The sequence below is a fragment of the Castor canadensis genome, chromosome 3 (assembly GCF_047511655.1).
Source record: "Castor canadensis chromosome 3, mCasCan1.hap1v2, whole genome shotgun sequence".
NCBI lineage: Eukaryota > Metazoa > Chordata > Mammalia > Rodentia > Castoridae > Castor > Castor canadensis.
In genome coordinates, this window is record NC_133388.1 from 18,100,786 (window position 1) to 18,117,819 (window position 17,034).

The following is a 17,034-nucleotide window of genomic DNA, read 5'->3' on the forward strand; positions in this document are numbered from 1 at the left end:
GCGTGTTTGTTTACAGTTCACGTGGGAAGTGGGTCTTCCCTCCTCTCACAAGCGTCCCCGCTCCTGGTTGCTGGCGCGCCCCGCTCCCGCCAGAGCCTCTCCGGCCGCCCGGCTCGTTTATTTCCAGTCCCGGGAAGGAGTCCCTTCCCCCAATCTTCAGCGCTCAGGGCGCCCCACCCTCTTTCCAGCGTGTCTTAACTGTTCTTATTGCTTAGTACTCAGTTTCTCTTTTTTTCCCGGGTGGAGGTCAGTCTGTCCAGGGGGCTATGCTGCTCTGGCCCAGGCTTGTCTGTGGGGGAACCGTGGTACCGCGAAGCTCACCTGGTCCGCGTCTTCCCAAGCCGTATGGGCGCCGGCCACTGGCGGCCCCGGGGCCCTCCTCGGTTCTCCGTTTAACGTGAAGTGGAGATTCTCTGCGCCGGCTGGAGATGTGGAGGAGTCAAAGTTATGCCTTTTCTCGGTGATTATGCCTGCAAAGTGTGTCTCCAGCGTCTCTCCAAGATTTCACTATAGGAGGGTCGCTTTCTGCTTCCTACCTCTAGCCGCCATCTTGGAATTCCCCCTGTATTTTGGTTTTGAGTTAGGGTCTCATTACCTTTGCCCAGGCAGACCTCCAACTCCAGACCCTCCTGCCTCTACCTCCTGAGGAGCTGGGATTACAGGTGCAAGTAGTTGGGGTTACAGGCATGCCATACCTGGCTTTCAGTAGATTTGATTTGTTTTACAGTACTGGAGTTTGAACTTAGGGCCTTCTGCTTGCTGGACAGGTGTTCTGCCACTTGAGCCACACCCCCAGCCTGCCAATATATTTTCTTAAAATGATTTGATTTTTCACTTTTTTCCTATTTAAGTGGGAATCCTGGCCCCTATTCATGAGCTATCAGCAAGGTCACCACATCAACAGCACACTTAAGGAACCATCAGACGTTACTGTAATGCACAAGAAAGTGACTTTTGAAATGTCTCGAGGATACAAATGCATTATGGCATGTGGACAAGTCTTTTAAGTGTATTTCTGATCCATAACTATGATACATGGGAATATGTTAAAACAAATTATCTGTCACCTGATTAGAGGAACACAGTCCTTCTAAAATACCATTCCCCTATCTGGGCTTTTCAGCTCTCATATATGTAGAAGCAGATTTGTCAGACAAACATGTTTCTTTTTACACCAGTGGAAGACATAAACATATGTAACATTCATTCAGTCATTTACTTATCAATGATAGCCACTTACACTTATAATATATAGCTTAGTTTTAAAACTGATTTGATCCTCACCAGAACTATCTGAGCTAAGCAGTATCATTGTCCCCATTTTATACATAAGGAAACAGAGACACAGAGAGGGTGAATAGCTTTTCCAAGACAATGTACCCAGAAAGCAGCACAGCTGTGACTTAAACCTAAGGCAATTAGGTGTTGACATCTGCACTCTTAACTTGTAGGTGCCTTTGAACCATTGGGTCCCTGCCACATGCCAGGTGCTATTCTAGGAGGTGGGGCCACTGCCATGAACAACAGATTGTTTCTACTCTCTTAGAGCTTATAGTCGATTTGAGCAGGATTTATATGCTATCTCCCCTAAAATCTCATCTAGAAACTAGAAAACATGGTTGGGGTCATCCTTTAGTTAATCAGGGTATGGATCTGATATTTTAAAAAATCATGACTTGGGAAATCATAAACTTGCCTCTTTCTCATTCTGTCTCATACACACTCTCCTGAGAAACTTTGCTGAAGTTGGAACATCACCTTGAGCAATATTTGATTTAGTGATTACTGAGAGGCCAGGTATTATGGGCTGTTTTTATGCTTGAGCTGATTGATGAAATAATGAACGTGGCTGCGAAATTTGCATTTGATAAAAAATGTGGTCCACGAGGAAAGAGCTGTTCATCTCATGAATCTAGACCCACTGATACACAAGGATGTCTGGGAGGGATGAGTGCACAGTGTCCAGCCCAAGGATGCCAGTCTCTTGAAAACAAGCTGGGACAGTCTTTGGACAAACAGATGGATGGCAGAGACTGGGTGGCAGGCTGGAAGACACCACAGATCAAAGTGGAGTGGGATTTAGTGGTATAGTAGTTTATTTAAAATCAACTTTCCCCAACAATAGGAGAAACAACCTGACTTAAAATGGGCAAAGGAGTTGAACAGACACTTCTCCAAAAAAGATATATAAATAGTCAATAAGCACATGACAAGATTCTGAACATTGCTAATCATTAGGGAAATGCAAATGAAAACCACAGTGAGATGCTAAGTCATACCCATTAGGTTGGCTGATATCAGAAAACCCAAAAAGTCACAAGTGTTGACCAACATGTAGAGAAATTGGAATCCTTCCGCACTGCTGGTGGGAATGTAAAATGGCGCCTCAGTGGAAAACATGGTAGTTCTGCAAGACATTAAAAATTGATCACTTGTCCAGTGGTCCTGTTTCTAGGCCTACACGCAACAGAATTGAGAGCAATGACTTGAACAGATATTTTACACCCGTGTTCACAGTGCATTATCACAATAGCCCAAAAGGTGGAAGCAGCCCAAGTGCCCATGGATGAGTGAATGGTTAAACTGTAGTCTGTACGTATGCTGGAACTTTGTTTAGCCATGAAAGGGAATTCTGATGCATACACCAGCATAGATGAAAATCAAGGCCGATGTGCTAAATAAAATAAATACTCACTAAAGGGCCAATGCTGTGTGATTCCACTTGCATGAGGTACTAGAGTAGTCAAGTTCATAGAGCTGGTAAGAATGGTAGCTGTTGGGACTGGGAGGAGGTGGACTGGGAAGTTACTGTTTGATGGGTACAGTTCTAGTTTTATAAGATGAAGAGTATGGTGATGAATTGTGGTGATGGTTGTACAACAATGTGAATGTAATTAATGCCACAGTTGTACACATGAAAATGGGTAAAATGGCAAATTTTATAGCATACATATTTTGCTACATTTATTTAAAAAAAAAAAACAAAAAAACTTTCTTACCCCTCCTTGTTGGTGTGCCTAGTCACAGGAAGGTTTCTAGCATTCTTGGAGGGTCCAAATTAGATTATTGGGAACCATTCTGCCCTGGAGATTCTTCCAGGATGGAATTGACTCAAGGCAGTGAGTGGGCACCCCCACTTATGTCTCCATTCTGTGAGGCTTTTGGTGTGAAATAAGACCATCAGTAAATGTAGGTGTTTCATAGGTTTTTTTTTGTTTGTTTTTTATTTTTTTTTTTTTATTTTTGAGTATGCCTGAGAGAAATTTTTCAGCAATGGCCATTATCTCCGTAAGTCTAAGGACAGTTCTTGCCAGCTGTCCCAGAGTTGGAGGGTCAAGTAGCTGGGAGAGGCCAAGCTGGGGCAGTGAGGCAACCAGAGCAAGACGCACACCAAAGCTCCCCTTCTCCAGCTGTGGCATCTAGAGAACTCAATACTTTTCCTTCCTAGAGCTCCATGTTCTCCTAGATCTATTATTCAATAATTGCTAGTCTGGAGTGTCATCTTCAGAAGTCATACAGGGTGTTTCCTGGAAACCTATGGATCCCCAGAACCTAGCCCAGGGCTTGGTGTGCTGCAGACATGAGTAGTATTTGTGCAGTGAGCTGTTGAAACACCTAGTCGTAGGCAAGCACATGGCTGCCTGTGTTTCTTCTGCTGCCCGTTTTGCTTTTTTACTCTCTATTCACTGTACTTGATGTGCCAAAGACTTGCTCACCAGCTCATTCTCCAAACCTGAGGGCAGCTTCTCCACCTCCCTCTTACCTTGTCCTGCCTCAATCAGAAAGCCTATAGGAAGCTGTGCTGTCTGTGTAGACTCTGTTGATTTGGGGAAAGCATCACATGCAATAAGTCCCTTCATTAAAGTGTCATACGCACGGATTGGAGGATTCTTTGAAACATGGATGGTGCCATTCCTGAGGTATTTTCAGTCCTCCCTGGTCAGGTCATTTCCTGTTCAGGTGTTAGCTCCATGATGCTACTCAGAGTAAGATGAAGCAGGAACAAAAAATGAGCCAGACTGGAGTATCTTGAGGTGATTTATTCCAGCTAAATATGTCAGTTGTTTGTTTGTTCTAAAAATACTTCTAGGAGGATGGGGTGTATTCCAGATTGTTGACACTTTGACTGAAATGAGAGGCAAAATGTAACTGATGCGGGTGCTAGCAGGAGTTCCTGCCCGTCATAAAGAGGCGGCTGAATTACCAAGGGGCATAGCCAATCACCAGAGACAGGCATGGGTCTGTTCCTAGCTCCATCCTCACGCACAGCCTCCTAAGTGAAGATGAGGGGCTGCTAAGCCCTGAGGACAGACACCTCCTAACACCTCCTAACGTTTTGGCCACAAGAAACTTTGTTTTGCTGTAACCGGAGCCCAGTGCTCAGATTTGACTCCTGGAAAGCTTCACGACTGGGATTTCTAACTGGTGGCCTGTGAGCGCTCTCTCAGGCACCAGCAGAATTCTGTTAATCCAGTGCACATTTCAAAAATGTTTGAATTTGATGATTATTTGAGTATATGGGCAGGACTCCAGACTCTCCCATTGTTGAACCCAGCTCCTGTTTACCTGCCTGTTCTTAAAGACATTCGAGTCCTCAGCCCCAGAAGAGGACCCACATGTTAGTGGATGATTATTCTTGCTGTATAAGCTCAAGGAGGGCCCCTAAGGTGGCTGGTGCTGTGAATAGTGCCTCCTGGATGAGTACATTGTGGCCACCTGCAGACCCTCACGGAAATATGTGGACACCCTGAGTAGCCCCAGAAAGCAATCGGGGTACCTCTCCAGAAGCAAGGCAGCATCCTGTTCTGGACCACAAACAGGGTGCTGGTAATTGTGAGCTTCATTAAATGGTTGCTCTGAATTCACACTGAACTTAGGAACAGAATGCATCCTTCATGCTCTCAAAATTCTCACTGGAGCCAGGTGCAGTGTCACACACCTACAGTCCCAGCTGCTCAGGAGGCCAAGACAGAAGGAGCTTGAGCCGAGGAGTTCAGGACCAGTCTAAATAACTTATATATTTTTTCATATTTCATAAGCCCAGGTAGAATTTCATAAATGTAGGGGTTATGGGAACTGTTTTCCTCAGAGGCCTTTTTCTCTTTTTTAAAATCAGCCCATTGAAGGACCATCCTCCATTAGGATGATGGGTTATAAACTGGAGTGGTACTTCTCTTTTTTTGTTTTTTTTTTTTCTTTTTGCAGACTGGGGTTTGAACTCAGGGCCACTCCACCAGTCCTTTTTTGTGATGGGTTTTCTCAAGATAGGGTCTCTCAAACTATTTGCCTGGGCTGGCCTTGAACCGAGATCCTCCTGATCTCTGCCTTCTAAGTAGCTGGGATTATAGGCATGAGCCACCCTCACCCAGTGGAGTGGTACTTCTTGAACTTAATTTTGTACATGAATTACCTAGGAATCTAGCCATATGCAGATTCTGACTAGTGGGTGTGAGTATGTGGACAACACAGAGATTGTGAAGCTGCCTGTCTTGGACCACACTCTGGGTAGAAAAGTATTTGAAGACCTCTTAAGGTCTTTTCTAGCTTTAGATTAATTGGAAAAACCTATATTCTTTTTCTAATGAGCTCATGAATAGCATGCCAATACAGCAATTAGGTAAATCAGACTGTTTAAAAAATTATGTATTTCCTATGTAACAATTGCGTAATTGAATCATTCATTCAAGTGACATTTATTGAGTATTTGCAGTTAGTGAGGCACGAAACAGTATTTGATACCCAGTAGGAACAGTCAGGTGAACAGGTGGCACACCTCTTATCCCTTCCAGCTGTTGGCAGAGGAGCCTCAAGGTGACCTACAGTCTCTCAGCTCCAGCACCTGCATAGCTGTCAGCCTAGCCTCATGGGCTCACCTTGTGGGGATCGACCCCCATGGAACTGTATCAGGTCAGTCACAGCACTGATTTTCAGTCATGACTTAGCTTGAGACCATAGGCTGCTTTTTTGCAGAGAGGTACCACCTTCCATGATTGACCTCCTTGGGAATCCAATCCAGACGAGCCATGGCTCCAACCAGCATGTACCAGGCCGTCAGAAATGTTGGTGACGATGAATGGAGGTGGAATTCCTTCAAGATCAGTTGAGACCTGCAAAAGACCCCTTGTCCCCTTCAGAGGGGTTGGCTAGATAGATTTGAAGACACACCTCTCCCAAGCAGAACTGTGCTGCACGTGGCCTGCTTCGCCCTCCCATTAGAACGTCTCTTCCCAGCTGACTCATCTGGCTGCAAGTCTTCATCTCTCTTCTCATGGCCACACGCTTTTGGCACATTGTTTTTCATTTCTCTTACCATTCTGATCCATCCACTGCCAAACCGTCTTCTCTATTTAAAATTCCACTTCAACATACGTTCCCCCTCGCCCACTCACCTCTGCCAATCTAGGCTTTCTTTTACCTGGTGACAGATGCTCACTTCCCTTCAGGTGTTTGGCAGCCAGCCCCACTCCAGCTCTGCAGGCTGTGATAGGTGGGGAAGGGATTCAGGGCCCCACAGCCGGTGCCCTACTTGGGCAGATCCTGCAGGCTTTCTGCACAGCTGTTTTGTGTCCCTGCCCATGTTCAATGGATCAACAAAAAGAGTGCCCTGGCATGCTAAGCCCAAGAGCTTATAAACACAGAGCAGCCCCAAACACCAAGTGTTCAGGTTCCTGTGGCTTTACTTCTTTTTATTTTTTAATTTATTTTGCAGTACTGGGGTTTGAACTCAGGGCCTTCACCTTGAGCCACTCCACTAGCCCTATTGTTGTGAAGGATTTTTCAAGATAGGGTCTCACAGAACTATTTGCCCTGACTGGCCTTGAACCACAGTCTTCCTAATCTCTGCCTCCTGAGTAACTAGGATTACAGGTGTGAGCCACTGGCGCCCAGCATTAATTTTTTTTCTAAATCAGCAGCTGTGAACCCAGCACTCACAGATCAGCTCATTAGCAAGGGTTTGTGTGTGAATACCTATGTCTCCCTCTGGTTGTACTTAACAAGTGTGTTTTTATACTGCAGGATAAGATCAGAAGGAATTATTACTTTGAACATTCTAATTTATTTTCATTGATAGGTTGTCATCAGAAAGTTTTATCAAGCATATTAAATTTCAGAATTTAGAAATAGGCACTCTTTTAACTTTATTTTGGCCCCAGCCCAAGTCTGCAGTCTGGGGATGGGCCCAGGATGAAGCTAAACAACAATCAGGGACAGATGTAAGTGTCCAGTAGGTAGAGTAGACTCCAAGGGGTCAGCAGGTGTTCCTGGGGATGACCGTTAGATGGTCAACCTGGCCCTGAGAAACACTACTTTGACTCATTTCCTGTGATGAACTATAGAAAGTCACAGTGCTGCATGTCTCACAGCCTCACTGGGTGTTTTTAAGTCCTTTTTTGCTGTCCAGTAAGCCCATCATTGTTACTTAAGAATCATCTTGGGATTCTTTTTAAAAAATTCCAAAAATGTAGTAAAAATGTCATTTTTATTAATTTTAAGTTAATAGTACAGTAATTTTATTTATTTATTTATTTTTACTTTCTTTTAAGAGTAAAACTTTAATGAACTGGATCCTTCAGAAAACTAGAATGGGGGGAGGGCAGGGCATGGATTCATGCTTGCACAGCAGGCATTCTACCACTTGAGCCACACCTCCAGCCCATTTTCATCTAGTTATTTTTGGAGATGGGATTTCGTGAAACATTTGCTGGTGCTGGCCTCAAACCTCAATCCTCCCAATCTCAACCTCTCAGGTAGCTTTAGAATTGTAGGTGTAAACCACTAGCACACAGCTAGATAACTGGAATTTTACATGCACCAGACTTTGGGATGAAAGGCAAGGCACAAACATATGCACATATGTAATTGTCCTTCAGAGACGCTTATGAGTTGTAGGAGCCATGCCCCAACAGCTCAATCCTCAAGTTCCTGGCCACACCTTGGCCTCAAATGGACCAAAAGTTCTCAGAGGGCCAGGGACTGTACTTTATATGATGTTGTATTCCATACAGCATCTGACCCAGAGCTTTCTACGGTTCAGGGTTTTAAAGGGCAAACGATTAGAAAATGCTGTGTGCCTTCACTAATGTCAGCAGTACAGTTAGGTTTGAAGTCATTTTCCTCTATTTCTTGTTCAGTGCTTTGGAATCAGGCAGATAGATTTAGGGTTAAATATCCATTCTCCCAGTCACTGGTGGTGTAAACCTGGGCATGTTACTTAACTCTTGCCTAACTTGCAGAGTTGTGATAGGAATCACTGATTGAATATTTAAATATCCGGCAGCTGCAGTTATTATTATTTTACTTTGTCTTGAAACTAGAAGTTTCCTGACTTGTAACTTGTTATTCCACAGTTATGAGCTTTCATCGTTTCTGTAATTGCATTTCCATCTGGAAAGTTTCACCTCAATTCTATAAGGCTGCCTTCCCTCAGTGAGGAGGTGGCTTGACCTGAATCTTGAAAGATGAGTGGTGCTTAAAAGGCAGAAATGGGTTGGTGGAAGAGATTCCAGACAGTGGGTACAACATGTGCAAAGACCCATGGGGCTGGGGGAGGTCGGCCTTGGCTCAGGTGGGGGTGGCATGTGATGGGTAAAGAAGAATTTCCTTGGTGGCTAAGTGGGTGGGCAAGAGCCAGATGACAAAGGACATTGTAGAAGATGCTAGATTTGGTTATCAGTAATGGAGTCTGATTGGTGTTTTAGTATTCTTCATTTCTTCATTCATTTTATGTAAGTTTTCAATGAGTCTCTAAGCAAAATATTTTTTAAATTAGATTAATGAACTTTGAGCAAGGTATAGTGTATGGGAAGAGAACATTCGCCAAACACGTAGCTTCCTACTAGAGTCGTGGCTGGACTTGGTAATGTGACCACACCTGGTCCCACCTGGCAGTCTCCTGTGCTCTCTGTAGCAGGTCGACAGCGAGACATGTTGTAATGCATCGATGCTGTTTGTCCCATCCTTTCTCATCACTTGTCTTTTTGCCTCGGGGTTTCCTCAGTAGGTTGAATCTGTAATATCTTTGGGTATCAACTGCAGCAATTAATGCTAGTCATGTTTGTGTAGTCTGTATTTCTGTGCTAACGTGACTTACTTCCCATCCCACCAGATGTTCTCAAGTGTCCTTGGGATGCCAGGGTTCAGCAGATCCGATGACAGGCATTGCTGGCTCTATGCTCAGCACTGCTTCCTGCATGATAAACCCGCTGAGGTTGGGGAAAGGGTGCAAAGGCAACACCATCTCTCCTGCTCTGCCTGTGTGTGCACTCACGGGTGTCAGAGCCAGGCTGGCAGGTGTGTGGCACAGGCTGCAAAATGGCTGGTGGCTTTGGTATCTCTTGCTGCCTGTTCTCTGGGCTCCCCAGCTACTGTCCTCTGCCAGGCTCCTTCATGCTGCTCCCCCTGTCTCACTTCCAAGTGCGTTTTCCATCATTTGTGTGCAGCAATTCTACTATTGTTCTTCCTGTCTGGTTCTCTTAAATCCAGCCCACACCTTTCAACTCCATATCCTGAGTCAAGTGTTTGAAAGCTGTTATTTTATGTTAATTAGAAGTTCTTTTTCCAGCCAAGAAGCCTCGCACAGAACTGTTCCCCCAAGCTGAGGCTTAGAGGCGCACTCTAGCCTTTTATACTGTGGGTACAGGAAAGGAACTGTGGCTAATTGCTGTGAGTGCCACACCGCTGCCTGCTGGGCAGGGAAGCCCTCCCACCACCTCCATGGCCCCCTCTGAGCCTGACCCAGCCACAGAAGTTTGGTGTCTCCTCCTACCCAGAAGTTCACCTCCTGGGCCCCACAGTCCTAAGAGGGGTCTCAGGATCCCTCACAGTTGCTTGGCATCCACCACCCCCCATCCAAAGTAGCCCCTGGGCTTCCAAACAGATCTCCACCAAAGGCTGACAGGTGACCACTTAGGAGCTTCTCCTTCCCTTATAATGCATCCCCCAGTTGAACTGAATTTGGTAGGAGATTCTGGTAGAAAATTCCTCCTGTCACATTCTGGACTATGTAGGCTCTAACAGGAGTCAGCTCCTGGTTCTTTTTAAACCCCTGTGTGTCTGACATTTCCTTGAGGCCTCCCTGGTAAGGCTTCAAAGGAGTTTCTGCTTCTAGAGATGCTGTGAGAAAGAAGCCGAGCCCTGATCTCATGTCTGGGCTTGTTCTTCACCTTATCTGCTTGTTGATCAAGGACTCCATCCTTCTCATTACCTGGCCTGTAGCCCCATCAGCCCAGGTTCTGCAAATCTGGGCTTGGGAAGGCTGAAGCCCTAACCTCCAGGGAACTCCCAGCACCTTCAGGCTTCTTGTGTTCCATTGGGAGGGAGTGGCTTGAGCGGACCCATTCCTGAGCATTTGATTTCTTATTTCTGAACTGAGGCAGTGAGGTTGTGGGCCAACCTCATCCCATCTCTCACAGTGGAGAGGCTCGGCTCCACTCAGGTACCTTGGGTGAGGGCGTTGCATCATGCACGGCTGAGGAACTGTCCTGTGTTTCTAAGTTATGTCATTGAAAGTACACTTCTTGATCATTCATGGTTTATAGAGAAAGCAGCCAGTGAGCAATGCTGATGAAAGGTCCATAGAACCGAGGGGAAGACCAGAGAGAGGCTCCTATACTTTCAAAGATCACATCCAGAAAGCAACTGGCCAGAGGGCAGTGGCACCTTATCTTTTGGAGAGTGATAAATCCCACTACTGAGAAAGGTGATTGCAGAGATGATGTTGACAGAATCTGTAAGTGGCACATGCAGGCCTGGCACATAGGAGGCCTTCAGTAAGCTGCAGATGTTCCCTCTCCTTCTCCTCTCTTCATTGTTATTAACAACACACTCCAGCTGCTAGGGGACCTGCTGAGTGGACAAGATAAAGGTGTGAAAGTGGTAGTGGTGGGGGGGGGGGGCTTATGTGATGAGTCAGCAGTTAGCTGCTTTGGGGAAGAACTGAAGAGGGACGTGGACTAGCAGGGATTACAGTGGAGAACAGGGCACTATAGTGACTGAGTTGAAAGAGGAACAGCATTTGGTCGGTGAGTTAGGCTGATAGGATTAATGGGTTCAACAGGACACACAGCACAGGATGGGATAGTGAGATGAGAGCCTTGAAGCACCAGAGAAGGACTTGACTTCCTATCACAGGCAGTAAGGAATCATGTTGGTTTCTCAAGCTGGAGCTGAAAATGATTGTAGGAGATGTGTATGATAAGATTTCTGAGAGCCGGGCTAATCCAGGGACAGGAAGGCCACCAAGAAGGATGGCATGGCAAGTCCAGGAAAGGAGAGAGCTGAGGTCTGCAATCAATAGTCTCCTGTCTACAGAGAGATAGGAGAAATTTGGAGTCGGGTGAGGCTGAGGGTCTAAGAAAGAAGGTTCTACGCTTAGTGCTCAGAAGGTCTGGATGGAGGCTGAGGCCACTGGTGGCAACAAAAATAGGGAAGAGATCCCTTGATGATTGTGGAGGGAGTTGAAGTCTGGCCCCCAGATGACAGAACTGGGACAGGCCAAGAGGAGAGGCCTGCACCAGAGGCCCCTTTTCCTCGTGTGCCTTCAGGCAGGTTTTTGAAGCCTCTGAGAGGATGAACATCATCCCAGAAGGATAGCTGTAGATATTTATATCAACTGAGTCATATCTCTTGTGTAATTTTGTAAATAAATCTAGATTTACTTTTAATGAATTTTTGAAGCTTCACAGATAAATTGGTTGTGTTCTAAAAAGCACATTCTTAATAAAATCTGTGTTCTGAATAAAATTGGTCACTCTGATGCTTTTAACATGACCACAATTAGTCATCCTGTGCTCACATTTGCCTCCTTGGTGAGACTTATGCAAATCCATGTGTTGAGCTGTGGGTTCAGGAATCCTTGGCCTTATTGTCACTGCTTCCCCTAGAAGGCATGCAGATATCACCATTCTAAGATGAGCACAGACCCCCAGCCCCTGGGCCCAGTCCACCTCTTTGTCTGGTTCAGTTGGTCAAGTAGCAGCCTCTGGCTTAAGCTGTGTTGTTTTTTTTCTTGTCTCCCACTATAGACTACTGTTTTCCAAAGTGAAGTTGGAGTCTCTCTGCCGGGGTCCAGATGAGGCACTGCTCACCTGTAAGCACATGTTACAAATATGGAAATCCTGCTACAACCTAACCAATCCCAGGTAAGCGGCCAGTGGGGCCTGTTTTGTGTAGCGTTTTGCATGGGTCCCTGTCTATCAGGGCCATTGCTGATGGGCATTTAGCAGGCATTAACTCCATCACCCCTGAACCCCCAGGTCCCCATGAGTGGCAGATCGTTAGTAATGAAGCTTCACACCATTTTGAGGGAATTTTCCCCCAGTGGCTAATGAAGCCTCCAAGTCATGGATTGCTTTTGCTTTGCTGCCACGGTGACTCTTAGCCTCAGTTCACAAATGATCTTCCTGTTTCTCTCTACCAGCCGTTTACTTAACTCCTGTGACAAGACAGATCATCTTTCTAGTAATTTATGTGTAGAGCAGTCAATGATATATTCCAGTTGGATTTCTTATAGTAATATTTAAAAGTCCTGTATGGACAATGGGCTGCATCCTACTAAGAAGAGTGGAATCACTATTAGCATGAAAAAATGTAATTTTCAAAAGTTAAAATCATGACTCATACAAATATAAAGTAAACACCTATCAAAGATTTTATTTACCTCATTAACCAATGAGGGAACCAGAACAATGTTAAGATCCATTCAAAGGAGAATTTGAAAAAAGTTATTGGCAGAAATGCTGAAATGAATTTGCAAATAGATGCAGAAGCAGTATCCTGTAAGGCAATGAACTCTATTCCTTCGGGTTATCTTTTCCACAGTGTGGAGATTAATTGTACCTCTACAGACAAAATTCATTTGTCATATTATCAGTTTTCTACAGGTTAACTTTTGCCCCTTCAGAACTGTAAAATAGTTGACTTATCAAGAAGTCAAAGACGCCACCCTTAGAGTCAGCTGACATGGGAAAGAGCAGCCAGACAACCCCCAAGGGACACCCAGGAACCCATTTGCCCATTTCCACGGGCACATTTCCTCATGTGTGTTTAAATTACTAAGTGTCCCCTGCCCTGTGAAGGAAGTAATTTAATGAATCTGCAAAACTGCTTTTACACTAAGAATAGTTTTCAAATTCATGGCAAGGTGTCTGGACAACCCATAGAGTACTAAGACTCAGAAGTCTGAAAATGTGTTATTCAAATGGTAAGTGAGTGCCCAGGGTGTGGCCTGCCCAGGTCAGCCAGGCAGAAGGTGGGCAAGTAGGCTGGTGGATGTGGTCTTCAGAGATCTGCAGGAATAAAAGTGCAGTGCCAGTTAGGTAGCTACAGAAAGGAGATGGGGCTCCCTATAAGATGTGTTTTACCAAAATGTGTACAATTAACAAACAAGAGTTCAAATTCGAGGGGAATGTGAACTGACATTAGGTAGACCTGTGACCAGGTCCTGTGGCAGAGCAGCTGCTGAGGGAGCCTGGCCTGGAGAGCCAGCCTGCTATTCAGCCAGCACTCCTCAGGGACCTTCACATTTCTAAGATTTAGCCAGAGTCCCCTTCACAACCACTGCCTGTGGCACAACCACTGCTGCTCTGGCTCCCCACTTCTCTTGGTGAAAGGTAGGTAATTCTGAGTCTGGCCTCTTTCCTTTCATGGGTTTGATCTGAAATAAAGATCATTTTAATTAAAAAAAAAAACCTACTTATCTAAGACTGTAAGCAAAAACGGGAAATGCTTATCTTTATCTCCCCCAAAGGCCTCCACTCCTGGCCCATCAATAGCACCAGGATTTGGGGGAGTCTTTGCCTCCTAACCCAGCCATAGCAGACACTGCCCCAGCTGGCTGCCTCCATGCTGGAGCACATCCTCTGCCTTGTCCCCACCAAGAAAGGAGAAAATAAACCCATCAGCTTTCGCCGTGCCAATTTTTCCTTGGTTCTCCACACCTCTCCCACCTCCCCGCATTTCCTCCCACTTAGCAACCAAGAATATTGAATGTGAAGAGAACAAAATAGCAGAATTGGAAAGCCTTTTAAAAATACTTAGCCAAATGTTTGGGCTATGTCCATACTTCCTCTGTTTTCTGAAGGATCTTTCAGGGACAGAGAATGGAGGACCCTAGCTCTGCACAGAGCCTGGTGGGGCTGGGGGGTGGCAGGACATGCATCCCCTTTAAGGAGCTTCCTGTTTGTTTTAACTTTATCTTCTCTGGGATACAAATAAATATTTCTCAGCAGCCCTCACCATCGTGCATATTTAGACATGCTACAGTTGGCTTGGATGAGAAGTGACCCTGGCCAGTGTGGGGGGAAAGTGAAGCTACACACTAACAACCTCCAGATGCAGCAATTTGTCCCCACCTGCCTTGAGTCTGCCTTGGGTCACACAGGGCTTTAGGAAAGAGTAGATTTGCAGGAAGAAGTGCATGAGACGTGTCCTTTTCTAAGAATAAAATAAACTGAAAACTGAGCAGAAAGATTTTGGCAGGAGACAGTTGGTTTCTATCCGGAGGAGGCCCATGCTGACTTCCTGGCTCTCGCGCCCTTCTCTCCAAACATGTTCAGTTGTAGTGGGTCCCTTGCTCTAACTGCAGGGTTTCCCCGGCTTCCCCAGCCCCTTCCAAGCCATCCTGAGGCTCAGCACAGAACCCCAGAGCAGAAGAGGAGGCAGGAGGAAGGCATGGACAGCAGCAGGGAGTGAGCGTTCAAATTGAGACTCGACCCTGACTTTGTGTTCTGAGCAGCTCATTCTCTCTTTTAATTTTGCTTGAAGAAAATCTCAGTAGGAGCTAGTCGCTGAACTGAGCCTTAGGAAACGTGCCAATAGGGTTTCACCCACAGTCATAGAACACATTTCTTGCTCTGAACAAAATGGTAGAAGCATTCTTTCCACTGTGCATTTGGTGAGGTGTTTATAGTTTCAGAAGCCTGGATTCCCTTTCCCTAGGTCTGCAGCCTTGCTTATGTGTAGAATAAAAACCTGTCTGTCTTCTCTCCCTTAGTAAAGCACACAGCTCCCCCAGTTCTTGTGCACTCAGGACGACATGAATCTGACCAGAGTCTCCCCACAGTATCCCAGCAGGCTCCTGCATATGCTCACAGCATTTCAGTTGGGGACAGTAATAACCATTTGCATTGAAACATCTCTGCCAGTACTATACTGGGCCGTTTATGTGTTGTCGTCAATCCCTGCATTCGCCTTGCAAGATTAACTACTGTGATTTCTATTTTATAGGAAATAAAATTGAAGCTAAAACAAGCTCAATACCATGCCCGAGTTTTCCCAATGAAATAAGTAGTAGAACTCTGATTCAAACCCAGGTCTGTCTCACATCAAAGCTCTTTCTCCATGACAGCATGCTGCCTCACTTGAGGTGACAGTAGTTTCTTTTTTTTATTTTTAACCACCTCCCCACCCTTGTTAATGCCACTTGAACCATCTCTGTCATAAGCCCTGAGTTGACAGCTCCGTGGTTGGAAGGCAGTTTTCTTCTTTCTAAGTCATTTTTCAATGATTTATCAACAAATAGGCTTTAAACACACACAAACACATTTTCTTCATTCTAAACTCAATTGAAAGTTAGAAACCTCATTTCATACTAGTCACAAGCATTTCAGTGGAACTTTTCTTTTTACAAAGTATACTCTCATTTCATCTTCAAAGAAGCCAGATGAAATGCACAAATATCATATTATATCATACTCATTTTCTGATGAGGAAGTTTGAGGCTCAGGGATATCCAGGAACTTGCATGATTCTTGTAATCCAGGCTCAGGAGCCTTGAAGAAAAGCAGGAATCCCCTCCCATCTGCTTGTCTTAAGGATCCAGTATTTATTGCATGCCAGGCACCATTCCAGGAGCTGGGAATAGGCAGAACTATGGCAAGAACTCCAGATCCTGACTTCTGGTCCTCTACCACCACCTTGCCTCTTGTGTTTAGCCTCTGTGTGGCTGTGGAAAACAAGATTTCTGAGAGAAGCGTATAGTTTGCAGTGTAACTTTAACTGTCGTTAACACTGTGCTTTGAATTTTCAGTCCTGCTGGGGAACGGAAATTCCCTGGATGTCTCCATCTACACATGTGGACATCTCCAACTTAAGTGTCATAGATTCAGGAGTCCTTACAGTTTGCTCTCGCCTGAACTGTCTCCAGGCACCAATGGGAGGTGCTCCTGACAGCCTAAGGGCCGGGCAGAGAAGAGATGTGATAGGTGATCCATGGAGGGTACTTAATGCAGACAGCATCCCAGAGGGGAAAAGGAAGATGACTTTCAAATTTGCATGAGGGAGACTGGTCAGAGTGAGAGACCTGAGGCTTCAGGTTTGACCAAGGCCTCCTCTTGCCCTTTCTTCCACATTCTTTGGGTTTTAGCAAAGACAAGTCTTGATTAGTTAAGACTCTGCACTGTGTAAATGAAGAACTGAAAATGACTTGAAGCATTCAGCAAATTTTTCATTCAATCACAAATACCTAATTATTTTTAGAGAGAAAACATTCTACATGGAAACAAAAGCATTTCCATTTTGAAGTCAATTGTCGCTTGTGCAGTTTTCAAAAGGTACTGTGGAAGACAAACTGAGGAATATAACTTAGTGTAGTTTCTCCACTGGTGGAAGGAGACGAATCCTGTGTCATTAACAGTGAGGAAGGTCCACAAGTGAAGATTATGGCTTTAGTTGGGATTTCTAACATTTGGAGTAGGAAGTTGGTCCTTAACTCAGCTTCCCCACACCTGCAGTTGCACCAGAAGACCAGGAACAAGTTGTCTCCAGGAATCTGCCAGTCGTAATAACCCCAGATGCTTCTAGGTCACTGTATTATGACACTGGGCTTGTGCCTACAAGTTAAAACTCTCCAGAATGCTCCATCTACACAGTCTTGCTCCATCCTTACACAGTTCTGTGCAGGAAGATAACCCTTACCTCATCTGGGAGGGAAGTCACTGAGGCAGTAGCTTTATTCAGAGTGACTACTCCTTAGTGACAGATGTAGGATGAAAACCAAGACTACCATCTGGGTTCCAAGACCCCAGTTTCTGGGTC

General features: G+C 45.2%; 1 protein-coding gene across 8 annotated transcripts in view; it reads left to right on the top strand.

Moving 5' to 3' along the window:
* The window catches only part of Ttc7b (tetratricopeptide repeat domain 7B), a 223,393-nt gene that overhangs the window by 146,029 nt on the left and 60,330 nt on the right, over positions 1-17,034 (top strand). For all 8 annotated transcript variants that reach the window (XM_074067331.1, XM_074067324.1, XM_074067327.1 and 5 more), the window contains one exon: positions 12,024-12,140. In XM_074067331.1, coding sequence (XP_073923432.1) covers positions 12,024-12,140 — 117 coding nt within the window. The remainder of the gene's footprint in view (positions 1-12,023; positions 12,141-17,034) is intronic.